Genomic DNA, 18,814 nt, shown 5'->3' on the forward strand with positions numbered 1-18,814 from the left:
TTCCCTTCCCTTCCCTTCCCTTCCCTTCCCTTCCCTTCCCTTCCCAAACCTTCCCAAACCTTCCCAAACCTTCCCTTCCCAAACCTTCCCAAACCTTCCCAAACCTTCCCTTCCCAAACCTTCCCAAACCTTCCCTTCGGCACTGATGTGATGCTGCAGGCTCAGGGATGCTCTGACTCCTGCAGGGGTTGGCACTGCCTGGTGGGCACCCTCCCCCTCCTCCTCCCCAGGAGAGGGGCAGCCCCTCAGCCCCTTCCACCGCCTCAGCCCCTGAATCTGCCCCTACTGACATCAGTTCTGCCCCATCTGCCCAAGGATCTGCTGCCTGCAGGTGTCTGGGTCACCTGAGAATCCTGGAAATGTTCCTTTGGAAAAGCCCTCTAAGATCATTGAGTCCAACCACTCCCCCAGCTCTGCCATGTTCACCATGGAACTGTGTCCCCAAGTGCCACATCCACAGGTCTTCTGACCACTTCAGGGATGGTGTCTCCATCACTGCCCAGCCCTGAGCACCGTTTTGATGCAGAAATTTCCCCCTATATCCAACCTGAACCACCCCTGGAACAACTTGAGGCCATTTCCTCTTGTCCAATCTTCTCCCAGCCAAGAGGATTATAGAGTCACAGAAATGTTTGGGGTAGAAGGGACCTTTAAGGGCCACCACGTGTAATCCTTGTCATGGGGAGGGACATTTCCCACTCCATCCAGAAGGGATGCAGCCACAGCCCCTCCTCCCCATCTATCCCCCAGCCCCTGGGCCAGGCTTATGGGCACAGGAGGGGATGGGAGGCTCCTGGCTGTGCCCTTTCCCTCCTCAAAACCACCTCTGTTCTCATGCCTTCATGTCAAGAACATTTTATTTGCAAAGACAAAAAGGCAAGAAACAAACAGCCATTGAAAAACGTACAGCAGGAGAGCACAATAACTTACACTATTTACAGGAACACACCAAGGTAGAAAACACACACACACACACAAACCCCTCATACTCTGCCAAACCCAGCCAGGGCCGGGCTGCACAGCCCCCACAGAGACACCACCAGCCTCCAGGGCAGCTGGCCTCTGGGAAAAGCCCCAAAAGTGTGAAAAGGCATCTGCTGTTGTGCTCCTTGTGCAGGGAGGAGTGATGGGGCAGGGGACACAGTGCTGCAGCTGCCCCACACCAGGCTGGGGCAGCACCTGGGGGTGCCAGGCCAGGAGGAGCAGCTGGGAGGAACCAGGGCAGAGGATGTGTGGTGGATGAGGGGACGAGCCCTGGGGAGGAGGAGGAGGAAGGTGCAGGGCTGTGGTGGGTGAGGGGATGAGCTCTGGGGAGGAGGAGGAGGAAGGTGCAGGGCTGTGAGTGAGTGAGGAGATGAGCCCTGGGGAGGAGAAGGAAGGTGCAGGGCTGTGGTGGGTGACAGGATGAGCTCTGGGGAGGAGGAGGAGGAAGGTGCAGGGCTGTGAGTGAGTGAGGGGATGAGCTCTGGGGAGGAGGAGGAAGGTGCAGGGCTGTGGTGGGTGAGGGGATGAGCCCTGGGGAGGAGGAGAAGGTGCAGGGCTGTAGTGGGTGACAGGATGAGTTCTGGGGAGGAGGAGGAGGAAGGTGCAGCGCTGTGCTTTTCTGGGAGCTGGGTCTGTCCCAGTTACAGCTGGAGCACCGTGCAGCACCTGGAGGGGCTGGGGGTCCTCGTCCCTTCCCAGAAGGGTGAGGGGGGCTCAGGAGGACGAGCAGCCTGCAGGAGACAGTGAAGCTCCAGGGGGAATGTGGAAAGCAAACTGGAGCCCTGTGCTTGGCAGGGATCGTACCTGGACTCTCCAGTGTGGGGCACTGGGAGGACTGGTGAAGGACTGGTGAGGAGAACTGGAAGGACTGGTGTGGGGCACTGGGAGGACTGGTGAAGGACTGGTGAGGGTGAGGAGCACTGGGAGAGCACCATGGGAAGCAGGCACTGGGTTTGCAGCACCAAGGCAGGAGGCAGCAGTTGAGACCCCAAAGCAGCTGCTCAGAGGTGGTGGGGAGGGAACCTGGGGGGACAGGATGGGACCCCAGAGTTCCCAGCCCAGCCTGTGCCATCAGAGCTGTAGGTGACAGGGAGGGGACACTGCTCAGGAGGGCTCACAGTGGTTTGGGGGTCCAGTGCTTTCAGGCTCCTGCCTCTGGTCCAGCCCTGCTCCCTCCACAGAGGCTGGAGCTGTGTGCTGGGGGTGAGGAGACCCCCAGAGCCAGAGATGGGCCCTGGGAAAGAAGCACAACCCAGCAGCCTGAGGCAGGAGTGCAGGTATGAGCACACCCTTGTCACAAAGCCAAGTGCCCAAGGACAGAGGAAAGTGAGGTGTGTGGTACAAAGGCAGCTCCAAAGTGTCCCTGCCCTGGAGGGGCTCTGAGACCACCAGAGAGGACTTCAGGTGTGCAGCCAGCACAGGGCACAGGGATGGAACAGCTCACCCACAGGCAAAGAGCCTTCAGCCCAGTCCTCCTCCTCCTCCAGCCTCAGCCCATGGTCCCATTGGAGCTCTGGAGGGCCAGGGACCAAGGAGCCACCCCTCCTGGACCCACTGCACGTGGGACCTTGTGCTTTAGTGTTTGGGAGGACCTGCACCCCAAACTGGCTCAGAGCTCCCTGACCCCTGTGCCAGGGCAGCTGCCAGCCTGAGCTGGGGCTCCAGGGCTGGTTTATGGCCAGTGCCTGGCACTCAATCTAGACACAACTACAGGTTTTGGGAATGAAAAATCCATCACACAGCAGAATCAGGTTCTCACAGACCATGCCCAGCTTGGGCAGAGGCTTTCCCAGCACCTGCAGCAGGCTCTGGGCACTGGTGGCTGGAACCAGCCCACCCAGCAATGTGCTCTGCACAGACATCTCCCAGCCCAGAGCTCCATCACAGCCACAGAGTGTGTGAGAGAGCAGAGGGAGAAATTTGGGCTGGGCTGAGCCTTTCAGAGCAGCAGGCTCTGGGCAGAGGTGGCTGGAAGCAGCTCACCCCAGCATTGTGCTTTGCACAGACATCCCCCAGCCCAGAGCTCCATCACAGCCACAGAGTATCTGTGAGAGCAGAGGGAGAAATCTGGGCTGAGCTGAGCCTTTCTGAGCCCCCTTTCCAAGGGGGATGGAGCCACCCCCAGGCTGCCAACCAACCCAATGGCAACACCACAGATCCTCAGAATCCCATGAGGAATGGGAGCAAAATCTCGGTGTTGCAGCTGCTCTGGGGGATCCCTCTGGGGCAGGGACCCCAGCCCTGCTCCCTGCCCAGGAGGAGCAGGGAGGGGACACAGGGGGTGGCTCAGACATGCAGCAAGGTGGGAGCGAGGCCACGTGTCCCCAGGATGAATTCAAGTGTCAAAACCATAACAATAACAATAATTAAAAGAAAAAAATAAAAATTCTTACACCACCAACTCCCCACCCCATCCCCAATAGGAAACCAAATGAGAACAGCACCCAGCTTGCACCGTGAGGTAGCTAAACCAGATCAACAGCAAGAAATGCTCTTCTGCATGAGAAACATCAACCCACGCAGGAACTAAGAGCTACACACACACACATACACACACACACAGAGCTATGGGGTCACAGTCACCCCTGGCCTGGTTCCAGCCAGGACAGAGTTAAATTTTGCAGTAGCCAGGAGGGGACATGGCCAGAGCCCAGAGGTTCTTTTAGGCCACCTCACATCATTGATGGGCAGGGGGAAGGGACTCTTCCAATCAGGGTAACACTGTGGAGAGCATTTGCACGTGATTTGCTCTCTTTTGTACATTTTTGTTATCAATATTGTTGCACTTTTGTTATTAATATTGTTGCTGTTCATTTTTCTTATCTCATTGCTGTTTCCAGTCAATTGTTCCTATCTCTGCCTGTGATTTTTTTTACCTTTTGTGCCTCTAATCCTCCTCTCCATCCCACCACAGGGAGGGAAGGAGGTGAGGGTTGTGGCAGCACACAGTTGTAGTGGGAACACCAAATTGGGGAATAGCAGTCCTAAACCACAACAGTTTTTTGTTGGGTTTTTTTGGCATCCAAGGTAGGGCTTGAACAGTTGAGATAACAACAGATCTGCCCAGAGTGGCTTGCAAGCAAATTAGATCTCAGCATTTTCTGTATTGGGTACTGAGCCACTGGTGACAGCATTGCCTGCTCTGCCCATGTGGGTACCCAACCCTGCACATACTCCTGTCTGCTCCCATCACAGCCTGTCTCAGAGCAGGGAGGGGGATCAGGATTGCTCTGTTTATGACACGATAACATCAAGGGTCATTCGGGCTGTTTTGAGTGTTGCTCTTCTACCCCTACCTGGGGCACTTCCTTTGGGACTCCATTAATAACAATCATGACCACCCCATGGGGGAACATGGGAGGATGATTTTTGCCAGACCTTCACCCACTTTTCTCCCTTGAGGTCTGAAGCTCTGAATTCCCTTGGGATGTTAAGGAAATAATTTTGCCAGGTGTCCTTAGTGCAGTGCACATAGTCTTTGGAGTCAAGAAAGAGATTTCTGGGGAGGTTATTCAGAGCTCTGAACAGAACAAACAGTGTTAAAGGTGACTCCCCAACTCTGATGATGATCATTATTGTTTTTCCTTCCTACCAACCCATGTCTCAGCTGTGTAAAAAGACTGTCTAAGACTGGAGCAGCCCAGGTCCAGTTTAGGACTGGCCTTATCCTCCAATCCAGGGCTGTGGACTGAGGAAATGTGCCATGTCACACCAGTACAGAGCAGAGCCTCTGCTGCTGGGAGCAACTGGCACACCACAAGGCATCCTATAGTTTTACCTGCATGAGCACAGAGAGGACAGTCAGAATTGGGAAGGAAAACCCACCTCTGCCCCAGAAGCATGGCTGTGTGAGCTGAGAGGGAAAACAACAACTGCAGGGATTCATCAGGGATAAATGCCAGCCCAGCTTCCAGTGGGCATGTGCTCAGACAGAATCAAAGGGCTAATGTCAATTCTGATCGCCCTGAATGCACCTCCACAGGGGCAGCAGTGAGCAGTGAGCACCCAGAGGGCCCTGCCTGCAGCCAGGGGGAGAGAGCAGCACTGGGCTCTGCTGGGCTGTGCACCAAGGCTGGCCCAGCAGATCCACAGCAGTGTAAGGCTTGGTCACAATGTACTGATGCCATGGAGACACACAGGGGAGGATCCATTTCTCCTCCTCAGAGGAGAGGTCTACTCTGGTCAGTAGAATATGGCTGTGGTCAGGTCAGGGTGAGCAGTATGCATGTGAATCATTTCCTCTTTTCTGTAATTTTGTTATTAACATTGCTGCTGTCTTCCTGTTTGTTTTTTATCTCACTGCTCTTTCCAGCAAATTGCTCTTATCTCAACCTGTGATCTTCATCTTTTTACCTCCAATTCCCCTCTCCACCCTGCTAGGGATGGGGATGGGGGTTTTAGTGGGAGCACTAAATGGGAGAATGCTATTCCTAAATCAGGACTCTCCTCCCTTCAAACCCCCTGCCTCAGGACAGCAATGCCCCAGCACCACCTCCCTCCATCCATGGGCTGTGAGAGCCTGGACACAGCAGCAGGAGAGGCTCAGGACTGGCCACTCAGCCCTGGAATACTGAACAGGCCCTTTCAGCCTGCACACAGGGAGGTGTTGGGGGCAAAGGCAAGGAAGGTCTGACCCTGGGAGCCCCCTCCAGCCATGGCAGCAGGGAAGGCTCAGGGCAGGCACTGGAGATCTCAGAGCACACAGATTCAATACTTACAGCCAAACACTTCCCAGAGACAGCCACACACACACAGAGCCCCTCCAGCCAAACCAGCTGAGGGATGAGTGTAAAAACCCCTCCAAGACAGGCCTGGGGGGGAGACACCTTCTGCAGACCCCCATGGCTGTGTGCCACTGGGTGCTGAGCTCTCTGTGCACTTTTGGCCTGCACAGGTCACACAGGATGGATGGGAGCCTCTCCTCAGCACAGCCACCAGTCCTGGCAGTGCAGGGCTCAGCCACACTCCCAGGGAGCAGGGACTGTCCTGGCAGGGTCACTCTCACACACAGACACACACTCACACACATGTACCATTTACCCTCCAACAAGGCAAGCCAGCAGGATGGAATTTTCCCAAAAAAAGGCAACCCTCCCCTTCCCCCACCAAATCAATACAGAAATTCCTGTCTTTCATGATGCAGAGATGCAGAGGGATCCCCTCACTCCAGCCAGAGTGCCTGGAGCAAGGGCTGGTGGCAGATGAGCTGGGGCAGGTCAAGGTATCACCATGGTTGGAGAGAGCAGAGGGGAAATGGTCTGTGCTTGATGGGGCAGGTCCTGGAGCCCCTGGCCTCCAAGATCCCAGTTCAGTGCTGTGGGATCACATGGAGAAATCCTTAAATTTGAGTTCAAGTGCTGCTTCTTCTGTGACAATGGGGAAAGGAGAGTGTGTGAGGCAGGAACACCCATCCTGGGGCCTCCTTGGCCATTCCACAGGGCAGGACAGAGCAGGGGATGGTCCAACGGGCCATAGAGAGATGGAGGGAAGCTCCAGTGTGAGACCAGGGACTTACCAGCCCCCCTTGAACAGGAGAGAATGAGGAAAGAGCCTGCAGAATGTCCTTGGGGAAACAGTCCTGGGTGGAGCCCCCAGACCCTCCAGGAGATGAGATTGTGCGAGATGATCCACTGCAGGATTGTCCTTCCAGCACAGGGGGAGTCAGGGACTTGTGCAAGGTCAGTGTGCAACCCTGTCCCCCTCTGCTCCTGCCACAGTGACTCTGGCTGCTCCCTGCCTTGCTGGCTCCTCTCCAGCCTTGCATCCATGCAGGCCCAGCCTGAGCAAGCTCCAGTCCAGGCAGAGGTGAGGGCAGAACCCAAGGGAAGGACAGACAGAGCCACAGCAGTGGGGTGCCACATCCAGCCTCGGCCTTTTTGCCCTGTAACCTCCATTCCTGCTTCATTTCTTCATCTCAAGGGGTTAACTGGTGCAGGAACCCAGCACAAAGCCCTGATGGGGTCAGGATGTTCAGAGCAGGGCTGAGCAGGCTGGGCATGTGGGAAAGAGCCCAGAGCCAGGGGGCAGTTGAGTTTACAAGTGGGGTTTGGAGAATGTCAAAGGAACTGCAGCAGGTCAGTCTGGAAGCTGCCCAATGGAGAACATCCCAGGCTTGCTGTGCCTCATGAGATGGGACATGGCAAAGGAGCTCAGAGTGCACCCTCCAACCACTGGGGACACGTCCACACAGGAAAGGGAAGGCTGGGAGTACCAGGAAATCCTTCTGCAGTCCCCACACCAGAGGTGTCTCACAAGAAATGGCTCCAGAGAAGCATCCTCTGTGTGGTGGTCCTGGCCAGCAGACACCAAATGTCCTCGTGGAGTGGAGAAGACTCCTGCAGGAACCAGCCCAGGAGCAGCACAGCACGGCAGAGCCATGGCAGGAGGGAGCTGGGTGTCTCTGAGGAGTCAGGGACCTCTGACCCCCAAAGTCCTTACAGCAGGATGGTGAGAGATGAAACATTTCCTGTTCACTGGAGAACCATCAGAAACCTCAACAGGAGGGCAGGTGGAGCTGCTGCTGCCCCACAGAGCTGCTTCCTCACAGGAGCTGACCAGAGTACCAGATGCAGCATTGTCCACCCCGTTGGGTCAGGCACAAAGAAACCCCTGTGCTGGGCTGAGCTCCTGTGGGTGGCTGAGTCCTCACAGAGAGCAGGGGAGGTGCCCTGCCCCTCACCCTGCCCACGCCTTCCAGTCTTTGTGCAGTTCCTAGTTTGACCCCGCAGGCAACCTCCTCCCACTCCAGAGCTTCACTGTCAAGTCGCTGAGGAGCAAAGGTGAGAGGGACAGCATGACCCAGGGGTTGGGGCAGGAGCCCCACAGCACTGCCCACAGGGTGCTCACTGCCCTCCCCTCCCCAGCACAGCAACATGCAGCCCCCCAAGCTTCCAGGCCCTTCTCCTTTGGCAGGAATTGTCTGGTGCACTTTGGGGAGAAGGCAAACCCAATGGGGCTCAGCCTCCAGCTCACCCCACTGGCAGCAGCTGGGGACAAAGGGAATGGGTGACCCCACACCAGGACTCCTACCCGCCCTGAATGAGCTCCAGCAGTGAAATCCAGGGAGCTGCTTTGCTCCTGGGGCATGGGCTGATTTGGGGGTGGCTGCTGACTCCCAACCCACTATCCATGCAAAGGCACGGGCAGGCCATGGCTTCCCACTGAGGTGCCAAAGTAGATGTGGGCACTTGGCGAGGAAAAAAACAAAAAGAAGTGAAACCAAGGCAGGGGATGACTGGGCCAAGGGGGTGAGTCCATTCTAACAAAGACTTATCAAGTGGAGAAAAACTCAGAATAGTTTCATACCGTGAAGAAGCAGCTCAGACCAGAGAAAAAACGGGGGGGAGGGAAAGAGAGAGAGGAGCAAAAGCAACAGTGAGAGGAACAGAAAGAGGGGAGGGATGGAGAGAAAAGGGAAGGAGAGACAGAAGAGGAGCATATGAGCAAGAGAGTCAAGAGCAGGAGGGTCAAGGCAGACTAGTAGCACGGCCCTTTATGGCAAGGACGCGTCGTGGAAGGCAAGGGGTGAGCCCAGGCACGTAATTCCATAACTTTACCCGGCAGTCACTGTGGCACAGATGGGAGGGGGGGAGAAGGAGAGGCAGAGAGAGACAGAGAAAAAGGAAGGGAGAAAAGGGACAGGGTCGAAAAGAGGATATCAGAGTCTTGCTGCTGAAGAGCTCCCCGAGAGCAGCAGCCAATGCCCAGCCCCGAGGGAGAGGGGTCCCTGCGTGGGGAGTAACCCAGGGCATCACCAGAGCGTGGGCAGGGGGTGGCCAGGGACAGCTGTGGGCACTGCAGTGGGCAGGCCTGGCCGTGGGCAGCTTCAGTGGGCACAAGGAGATGAAGGAGGGACTAAAAGCTGCAATTCCCTCCCCGCTCCCTGCTCACCCACCCAGCCCCAGGGGGGACAGCTCACACCCAGGGTCTCCCCCTTCCCAGGGGCCACAGGGGCAGAGTGCTGGGGGCTCACCTGGAGGCCGTGAAGATGTGCTTGGAGTTGGTGCAGATGGCGTTGATGGGGCTGTCATGGCCCTTGATCTCCCCCACTGGGGTGAAGTTGTCCACGTTCCACACCTTGATGACGCCTCCTCGGCAGGCGCTCAGCACCATGGGGCGCCCAGGGATGAAGGCCAGGGCACACACCCAGTCCTTGTGGGCATTGGGGATTTGCTGGAGGCACAGAGCACAGCCATGACCAACCTCACCTGCAGCACCACATGCACCCATCTGGCTCCCTGTCCCAGCTCCTCACTGACACCTCAGGACTGACTGGGACCTGGTGGAACTGGAGGTGCCCAGGTAGGAGCCAAGGGCGTGAGCTCAAAATCACGGCTTGGTTTCTCCCTTGGGCAGGAGACAACCCAGAATTCAGGGTGGAACACAAGCCTCCACACTGCAACTGATGCCTCAGCCTGTCTGAAGGAGAGGCAGCAATCCCAAGCATCCTGCTGGACAAATTATGGGGGCACAGCACACCCTCACCCACACATGATCAGGACTGTAAGTGCCCGCTCCACTGGCACCAGGTTCCTGGACAACCCCCCAGGCCCCAGTAGCAACCCCCCTGTGCCCTGTGCTCCCCTCCAGACCTGGATAAGTTCCTGCTGCTCCAGATCCCACTTCTTTATGCCATTGTCCCTGGAGCCACTGAAGAGGACATCTCCCTGGATGGCCAGGCACTCGATGCCATCGTAGTGAGGGGGCTCGAAGTTGTGAGTGGGGCTGATATTGCCCACCATGCCCTCTGTGATCTCAAACACCTGGGGGAGAGCAGCAGGTAACAAACCACGGATGGCACTGGGGACTCCCTCCCCTGGACAGTTTGGGCACCACTCTCTGTGTCCCAGGCTCAGGGACACAAAATCAGAGTGATTTTGGGAATGGGACTGGGCATTGGTTGCTGAAGGCTTTTGGGGCTGAGGGTCCTGCCACTAGCAGAGGAGATCTGCCACCAGGGACAGCCCCACTCTGCTACATTTTAGTCATGGTGAACCTTCACACTCCTCTGGAGCCACACTGACAGCTGAGGGGGATCTGTCTCACCATCTCACCACCCCTCCCCACTTCCCTGGGGACAGTTCTAGTGAAACCTGCTAAATCCTGAAAGGAAGGGACAGGCTCCTGCTGTGCTGGAGCTGTGACTGAGCAGGCACAAGACATCTTTATCAGTGGGGGATTATTGAGCAGAACAGGGTGAACTGCTCATCTGGGTCAGCCCTCACATGCAAATCACAGCCAGAGAGTCTGGAGAAGTTGCATTTCTCTTATGCATCAAAAGTGCATTGTGAACCAAGCAAAAGGCAAGATTTGGGAAGAGGAAACAAGGGAAAACCTCACATGCAGAGGTGAAAACAGAATCTGGGCTCAGCTCTCAGGAGGAGGGAAGAGTGAGGGGTTGCCAACATCTGGGCTTCCCTACAGGACTTGAAAAATGTGAGTGTTAAAGTGGTAGGTGCTGCTGCCTATGTCTTGTCCCCAGCAAGCCTCTCCTGTTGAAAGGCAAGGCTTTAACAGTTAGGCAATGCAGTTAACAGTTAGGCAAGGAGTTAACAGTCAGGCAATGCAGTCAAACCTCCACTCAACACTCACCACAATGGCTCAGTGATAGAGGCAAGAAAGGCTCTTTTGCAAGGGTTTATTCCAGCAGGGTAACTCAGTCCCAGAAGGACAAACCCGGGGAAAGAGGAAGAACCACGAGGAGCCAGAGCTCATAAAGGGGAAGGGGTGGGGGGCAGAGGGGCCTGGCCACCAGGGGTAGGAGGGTGGTACCAGGGATACCAAACCAGTGACAGGGGAAGGAGAAACCAGGGGAAGTTGTGACACCAAGTCCATACGGGAGACTGTTTTCCCTTTGGGAGGGATGATCTATGGTAAGTGTTAATGATGTTTCCAGGGCTCAGGGCTTGGGGATTGACCAAGAGGGGAGAGTTCATGGGATGCTACAGGACTGGGGGTGCTGCTCCCCAAGGAGCAGAGTACCTTGACATAGTGATCCTTGGAGCCTGTGACCACCAGGTCGTGGTTGCTCGGGGTCTGGCTCACTGTCAGGCACATCACGGGCCCGATGTGGCCGCTCAGCTTCCCCACGGGCTGCAGCCTGCGGGGAGCAAGGGCACAGCTCAGCCCCTGAGGGCAGCAAGGGCACAGCTCAGCCCCTGCAAGGGCACAGCTCAGCCCCTGCAGGGGCAGCAAGGGCACAGCTCAGCCCCTGAGGGGGCAGCAAGGGCACAGCTCAGCCCCTGTGGGCAGCAAGGGCACAGATCAGCCCCTGTGAGGGCAGCAAGGGCACAGCTCAGCCCCTGTGGGGGCAGCAAGGGCACAGCTCAGCCCCTGCAGGGGCAGCAGGGGCACAGCTCAGCCCCTGCAGGGGCAGCAAGGGCACAGCTCAGCCCTTGCCCGTGCTGGGGCTCATCCTGAGGGCCCTCACACCCCCAGCCTCCCCCAGCCCTCCCTGGGTGCCCCAGCCAGGGCTGCTCCCTCTGGGGCAGAGCGGGCATGGAGAGCTCATTGTCCATGATCCAGGGGAGGAGGGCAGGCTGAGTGTGCCAACATCTGGCTGGACAGCCTCAGAGTGGGCCAACATCTGGCTGCAGAGTCCAGGCTGCAGCACAGGGTAAATTAATCTTTAATTCTTAAATTAAGATTTGTTATTATAAAGTATCTTAATTTTTTTTTAATTTAAAATATTAAGTTTTAAATAAATCTTAAAATTAAGAAAAATTTTAGAAGTCTTAAATTTAAGAAGACCTTAAAGATTTATGATCTTAAAAAAATCTTAAATTTTTAAAGATTTAAAATCTTAAATGTTAGATTTAGGAAAAAATTAAAATCCTAAATTTAAGAAAATCTTAAATCCTAAATTAATCTTTAATTCTTAAACTATGATTTATGATCTTAAAACAGCTTATTTTTTTAATAATTTAAAATCTTAAATTTAAAAAAACTAAAATCTTATATTTAAGATCTTAAATTTAAATCTTAAATCTTAAAAAATCTTAAATTAATCTTTAATTCTTAAATTAAGCTTTATAATCTTTAAAAATCTTACATTTTAAAAAAATGTTAAATCTTAATTTTTAAATAAAACAACTTTAAAATCTTAAATTTTTTAAAATTTAAAAATCTTAACTTTAAGGTCTTAAATTTAAATCTTAAATCTTAACAAATCTTAAATTAATCTTTAATTTTTAAATTAAGATTTATGATCTTAAAAATATCTTCAATTTTTTAAAACTGAAAATATTAAATGTTCAATTTAAAAATCTTAAACTTAAGATCTAAGAAAATCTTATATTTAATAAATAAAAAGATTTAAGAAACACTTAAATTTACATCTTAAAAAATTTTTAACATTATTTTAAACCAAAACTACTACTACCCCATAGGAAAGCATCCTGAAAACCCTTATTCCAGGCAATTCCTGCTGTGGAAAAGGCTTTCAATTTGCCTCAGGGAATGATTTAATTGGTCCCTGGGGATCATTTCATGCCACTCTGAGCCCCTGCCCTGCTGAGCCCCAGCCCTGCCCAGCTCAGCCCCAGCCCTGCCCAGCTGAGCCCCCATCCCTGCCCAGCTCAGCTCCCATCCCTGCCCAGCTCAGCCCCCAGCCCTGCCCAGCTCAGCTCCAATCCCTGCCCTGCTCAGCCCCCAGCCCAGCTCAGCCCCATCCCTGCCCAGCTCAGCCCCCATCCCTGCCCAGCTCAGCCCCAGCCCTGCCCTGCTCAGCTCCAATCCCTGCCCAGCTCAGCTCCAATCCCTGCCCAGCTCAGCTCCCATCCCTGCCCAGCTCAGCCCCATCCCTGCCCTGCTGAGCCCCCATCCCTGCCCAGCTCAGCCCCCATCCCTGCCCAGCTCAGCCCCATCCCTGCCCAGCTCAGCCCCCGTCCCTGCCCAGCTCAGCCCCCGTCCCTGCCCAGCTCAGCCCCCATCCCTGCCCAGCTCAGCCCCATCCCTGCCCAGCTCAGCTCCAATCCCTGCCCAGCTCAGCCCCCATCCCTGCCCAGCTCAGCCCCATCCCTGCCCTGCTCAGCCCCCAGCCCTGCCCAGCTCAGCCCCCATCCCTGCCCAGCTCAGCCCCCATCCCTGCCCAGCTCGGCTCCAATCCCTGCCCAGCTCAGCCCCCATCCCTGCCCAGCTCAGCCCCAGCCCTGCCCTACTGAGCCCCCAGCCCTGCCCAGCTCAGCTCTAATCCCTGCCCAGCTCAGCTCCAATCCCTGCCCTGCTGAGCCCCCATCCCTGTTCAGCCCCCATCCCTGCCCAGCTCAGCCCCATCCCTGCCCAGCTCAGCCCCCATCCCTGCCCTGCTGAGCCCCATCCCTGCCCAGCTCAGCCCCATCCCTGCCCAGCTCAGCTCCAATCCCAGCCCAGCTCAGCCCCCAGCCCTGCCCAGCTCAGCCCCATCCCTGCCCAGCTCAGCTCCAATCCCTGCCCTGCTCAGCCCCATCCCTGCCCTGCTGAGCCCCCATCCCTGCCCAGCTCAGCTCCAATCCCTGCCCAGCTCAGCCCCCAGCCCTGCCCAGCTCAGCTCCAATCCCTGCCCAGCTCAGCCCCCAGCCCTGCCCAGCCCCATCCCTGCTCTGCTGAGCCCCCATCCCTGCCCAGCTCAGCCCCATCCCCGACCTGCTGAGCTCCCAGACGCGCACGGCGTTGCCAGCGGCCGCGTAGAGCGCGGTGCCCGCGGGGTTGAGCGCGATCTGGTTGATCTGGTGCTCGCCCTGCACGCTGGTGACCGTGCGGTTGCTGGTCCCGGCACACGCGTCCCCAGAGATCACCTGGCCCGACGACCTGAAGGGGCAGAGTTCAAAGGGGTGATGGATTCTACCTGCTGGGGAGTAATTAGGGTTGAGTCTGTGATTGCAGGAGGCTGGGCAATCACAGAATTCACAGAATGACCAGGTTGGAAGAGACCTCAAAGATCATCGAGTCCAACCCAGCCCCAGCACCTCAACTCACCCCTGGCACCCAGCGCCACATCCAGGCTTTGTTAAACACCCCCAGGGACGGTGACTCCACCACCTCCCCGGGCAGCCATTCCAGAACTTTATCACCCTTTCCATGACAAACTTTTTCCTGATATCCAACCTATATTTCCCTTGATGTAGCTTGAGACTGTGACCTCTGGTTCTGTCAGTGCTGCCTGGAGACAGAGCCCAGCCACATTTGACTACAACTGACCTCCCACCAACTACAACCCTTCAGGAAGTTGTAGAGTGATGAGGGCAGCCCTGAGTCTCCTTTTCTCCAGGCTAGACAACCCCAGCTCCCTCAGTTGTTCCTCACAGGGTTTGTGTTCCCAGCCCCTCAACAGCCTCACTGCCTCCTCTGGACATGCTCAATGTCTCCATGTCTTTCCTAAACTGAGGGCCCAGAGCTGGACACAGCACTCCAGGTGTGCTCTCACCAGTGCTGACTAAAGGGGCAGAATGAGCTCCCTGCTCCTGCTGCCACACCATTCCTGATCCAGGCCAGGAGCCATTGGCCTTCTTGGCCACCAGGGCACTCTGCTGGCTCATGTTCAGCCTGCTGTCCATCAGCACCCCCAGGTTCCTTTCTAGGCACTGTCCAGCCACAGCATCCCCAGCCTATACCTTTATTCTACTATCCTATATTATGTGGCTTTTCTCTTCCCAGAGAAAAGCAAGGCACAATTTTTCCCAAGGATTTTCTGGGAATGTCAGAGAGAAGCCTCAGAGAAGAGAAAAACAATTTTTATATCTATTCTCTGCTCCTGTTGTTTTGCACCTGTGGAATGTGTTAGGATATTGTTTACCTGCAGGAATTTAGTAATTGGGTTCTGCTGAGGATTGTTTTGTTTCCTTGGCCAATCACACAAATCCATTGCCTGACTGTTGAGAGACAGTCACAAGTTTTCTTTAGTATTCTTTAGCATTTTTTGTACTATAGAAAATACATAATACAGTATCATAAAGAGAGTGTTCAGCATTCCAAAGCCTTGGAGTCAGATGTCAATCATTCCTGTGACAGGGGCACCCTGATATTTCTATAATACTATATTATACTATAATACTCTATTATCTATAATATTATATTATCCTATTAAAAAAACCCCATCTGTGGAGACAGATAGGCATGCCAGCCCTCCCCCTTGGAGAGCTATCCCTTGAATGGGCTGTGATAAAATCTTCTCAAACTCTCTTGGACTGAGAAATCCTCCTTGGTCATGGTGAATTCCCAGCACGCTTTGGAACCCCATGTAGATTTGTTGGGATTGATTGGTTTTTCCCACCCCTGCTTTTCCCCATAAAACCCCAGTTTCTAGCCTGTTCAGCAGGGAGCTGCTGTCCCTGGCCTCCTTTGCAGGGTGCAGGAATAAAGGAACTCTGTGGAACAATCTCATGGTGCTCCTGTCTCTTTGTCCCTGTGTTGGCCTGGGGACACCTCACAAGGCAGAGCTGAAATCACTGCTCAGAGCTGAAATCACTGCTCAGAGCTGAAATCCCTGCTAAGAGCTGAGCTGGCTGCCCCTTGCTGGGGTCACCCTGCAGCTGAAGGATTGCTGAGACCCCTAGAAAGTTGTCTCTTGGGGGACTTCTCTCTGGGAAGGTTGTGGTGTCCAGGTTGAGCCATCAGACCCCCACTGCCCTTGCAGACAGTCTGATACAGCTTTGACCTAACTGGTCCTTGAATCCAAAACGCCGTCACCAGTGACCAATTATAAAATCACCCTTTGGTAAAGAAATCTCCATAACACATTCCACATGTGCACAATGACAGGTGCAACAAGTGGAGATAAGAATTGTTTCTCATTGTTTTCTCTGAGCTTTCTCCCAGCTTCCCAGGAAAATCCTGGGAGAGCTGTCTCTCTCTGTTCAGAGGATATGTGGTTACCACAGGTGATGCCTTGTCAAGGCTGAACAGAGCCTAGAACAGAGGTTGGACAGAGCTAAAGAATAAAGTAGGGATTTATTAGGAGGCCTCAATGGATACACCTTGGGCAGCACAAGAGCCCAGCAATTTACATTTTGTCTGAGGCAAAGTAGCCTTATAAATATACCACTACTATGGTTGAATTGTGCCTAAAGACAAAAAAGCTTTTGTTCTCTATCGCAGCTTTTTAGATACCCAAGGCACTTAGTATAAGTTTCTACTAAAAGCTAAAACCTATATTCTAAATCTATATTTCTATTTCACTTTGTAGCTTTATATATCTCAGTTTCTCCAGGGGTTTCAGTTCAATCCTTGTGCTTAGATTTCCCTCCAGGCCTGTGCCCTGAGGGGTTTGTACCACCACCAGCCAGGGCTACAGCCCAGGTGAACCAAAATGGCCACAAAATGCATGACAGGTCAGGGGGTCTCTCACTTTTATAAGTTTTGGTCCGTTTGCATATTGGAGCTAATTGTCCAATTACAGATTTAACCCATGAAGTCCCATCCTGCTTGTTTTTCTGTCTTTAGTTCATGTTGTTTGTGCTCTTGGGCTGACGTTTGGATCATTTGTCCTTGGTGCCCAGCTGGAACAGGAATTGTTTTGTCTCCCTGTTCTGTGCACAGAGCTCACCATCCTATAATATGAAGCCCAGACCCACACACTAAAGCAGCATAGAATGTGAAAAATAGAAAAACTAAACCTGAGACTCTTATCTCAGGTTTTGGAGGATGAGACCAGGAGGATGAGACCAGAGGCACTGAGGAACCACAGGGCTGTCCCCAGGCTAGCACAGCTGGGTCCCACACTGAGGAAAGGCCCTGGAGTGTCCCCGTCCCTCTGGCCACAATGGGACCAACAGGAGCTTTGTCCCACAGGGCAGTGCCCAGCCTGCAAAGGCAGCCAAGGATCAGGGTCTGTGCCTGACTCAGAGCATCCTGCCCTGGTTTTCTGAGTTCCCTCTGCTCTCCTCCTGTGCCTCTCTGCTTCCACAGAAGGGCTGGTGAGTGCTGGCATCCAGCACAGGGCAGAGAGGTCTCAGCCTCTGTGCCAGGAGGGAAACCAAGGCAGGTGAGCTGAGGCTGGATGGGGAAAGGAGACCTGTGCCACAGCAAGTGGGTAACTCTGAACTGCTATAGGAATGAGCCCCATGTTGATGGAGTGACAAAACTGTCCTTTGTCCCCTTAAAAAGGAAAGAAACCCAGAAGTTTCTCTCCTCAATTAGGTGAAAAAGCCACCTCACAGGCCTGGGGGACTTCACCTCAAACTGAAGGATAGCCAATTGCACAGAAGCCAAAAAGTCCCACCTGGGCAATTTACTAGAAAAAAGAAGAGAACAAAGAAACAAATCACTTTTGTGGGGTGCTTTAGCGGGAGCAAGAACGTCTTGTACTTGGCTTTTTTTTTTCTCTGTTTGTTATTTTGCCTTTTATTAAACCATTTTGTTTCCAACACTACCACAGAAGCCATCCTGCTGATTTTGGACCTCCAAAGGTAGCTGAGCTATCTTAGGTGAGTAACTGACCTCCAAGAGCTCATGAGACCTGGCTCAAGGAGGCTCCTATTACTCCGTATCATCCTGTCCTAACCTTGGAGACCTACTCCAGACTGGCAGCCACAGCTACAATCTGTTCCATGCTCCTTTCTGGTCCTCAAACTCCTCACAGAGCCCCACGTTTCCCACTGAAGAGGCTGTGATTTACGCAGACACTCTGCTGTTTGGGGCTGTGCCCCCCATGGGAGCTCCCAGCTCTCAGAACAGCTGCAAAACCTCTTCAAAGCTCCGGATCCTTAACAGTGCTGGATTCTGCACCTGAGACACAGCAGCCCTGGATGTGTGTACACAGCAGGGAACAGAGAGCAGCTGTGGGAAGGGACCTGGGCATCCTGGTCAATGTACATGAATCAGCAGTGCCCTGGCGGCCAGGAGGGACATCTATGGCCTGGACACACCAGGCACAGCATGGCCAGCTGGGCAGAGGGGATTGTCCTGCCCTGCTCTGCACTGGGGTAGCCTCACCTCAAGCCCTCAGGGCAGTTTTGAGCACCACAATATAAAAAAGACATTAAGGCATTGGAGAGCATCCTAAGGAGGGCCATGACAATGGTGAAGGGTCTGGAGGAGAAGCCTCATGAGGGGCAGCTGAGGGCACTTGGTTTGTTCAGCCTAGAGGGGAGACCTCACTGGGGTCTTCAACATCCTCATGAGGGGCAGCAGAGGGACAGGCACTGATCTCTTCCCTCTCATGACAAGTGACAGGACTCACAGGAATGGCTGGAGCTGAGCTGGGAGATATTCAGGTTGGATGTCAGGAAAAGGTTCTTCCCCAGAGGGTGCTGGGGCACTGAACAGGAACAACTGGGAAATGGGCACAGCTCCGAGCCTGTCCGAGTCCAAGTGTTTGGAAAAGCACAGGGTGGGATTGTTGGGGTGACTGTGCAGGGTCAGGAATTGGATGTGATGATCCTGGTGCGTCCCTTCCAACCCAGCATATTCTGTGATTTTATGACCCTGAGTCTTTGCTGCAGGAGTCCCCATGAACTCCCTCACCCCAACCTCTCCCACCCTCCCTGTTCCTTAGGAAAGCAGCACTGCAAACTGGCACTAAGGAGCTGTATGTGGCCATGTCCCCAGCTCCTGTAGGTTCTGTAAAGGCTTCTGCAGAGCCAGAGGAGCCCAGAGTGCCCAGGTGCCCGAGCTGACGTACGTGAGGGTGCGGACGCAGCGCGCGGAGTCGCGGATGTCCCACACCTTGATGTAGGACGTGGACACGGTGAACACCAGCCCCGTGTGGCTGCAGTACTTGATGGAAACCACATTGTTGGGGTGGCCCTTGAGAGAGGCGATTTCCTGGCCTGTCACCAGGTTCCACATCTTGCAGCTGCGGTCTGTGGGAGGAAGAACATGCCCAGGAGTGTTAGTGGTGTCTCCTCCAAGGACA

General features: G+C 54.1%; 2 protein-coding genes across 13 annotated transcripts in view; both read right to left on the reverse strand.

Annotated features, from left to right (window-relative positions):
• Positions 1-839: 839 nt before the first annotated feature.
• Positions 840-3,618, reverse strand: LOC141725287 (uncharacterized). Of its 8 annotated transcripts, none has more exons than XM_074528250.1 (4): positions 1,586-3,618; positions 1,451-1,483; positions 1,362-1,396; positions 840-1,307 (listed from the first exon to the last, which is right to left on the reverse strand). In XM_074528250.1, the coding sequence occupies exons 1-4, from the start codon at positions 2,054-2,056 to the stop codon at positions 932-934; spliced, it is 915 nt and encodes a 304-aa protein (XP_074384351.1). In that variant the 5' UTR covers positions 2,057-3,618; the 3' UTR covers positions 840-931. The 8 variants fall into 8 exon arrangements, with proteins under 8 accessions (XP_074384351.1, XP_074384348.1, XP_074384350.1 ...); XM_074528247.1 differs by having other exon boundaries at positions 840-1,226; positions 1,283-1,328; positions 1,380-1,483; positions 1,533-3,618; XM_074528249.1 differs by lacking the exon at positions 1,451-1,483 and having other exon boundaries at positions 1,362-1,432.
• Positions 3,619-6,758: 3,140 nt separating this feature from the next.
• The window catches only part of KIF21B (kinesin family member 21B), a 50,814-nt gene continuing 38,758 nt past the window's right edge, over positions 6,759-18,814 (reverse strand). For 2 of the 5 annotated variants that reach the window (XM_074528243.1, XM_074528242.1), the window contains 6 exons: positions 18,581-18,761; positions 13,606-13,770; positions 10,966-11,083; positions 9,576-9,746; positions 8,957-9,156; positions 6,759-7,750 (listed from right to left, as the gene is read on the reverse strand). In XM_074528243.1, the coding sequence (XP_074384344.1) occupies positions 7,696-7,750; positions 8,957-9,156; positions 9,576-9,746; positions 10,966-11,083; positions 13,606-13,770; positions 18,581-18,761 (890 nt within the window). In that variant the 3' untranslated portion in view covers positions 6,759-7,695. Of the gene's footprint in view, positions 8,551-8,956; positions 9,157-9,575; positions 9,747-10,965; positions 11,084-13,605; positions 13,771-18,580; positions 18,762-18,814 lie in introns of all 5 variants that reach the window. The other 3 variants (XM_074528241.1, XM_074528240.1, XR_012577153.1) reach the window with 2 other exon arrangements.

Source organism: Zonotrichia albicollis, chromosome 28, assembly GCF_047830755.1.
Source record: "Zonotrichia albicollis isolate bZonAlb1 chromosome 28, bZonAlb1.hap1, whole genome shotgun sequence".
In the NCBI taxonomy this organism is placed as follows: Eukaryota; Metazoa; Chordata; class Aves; order Passeriformes; family Passerellidae; genus Zonotrichia; species Zonotrichia albicollis.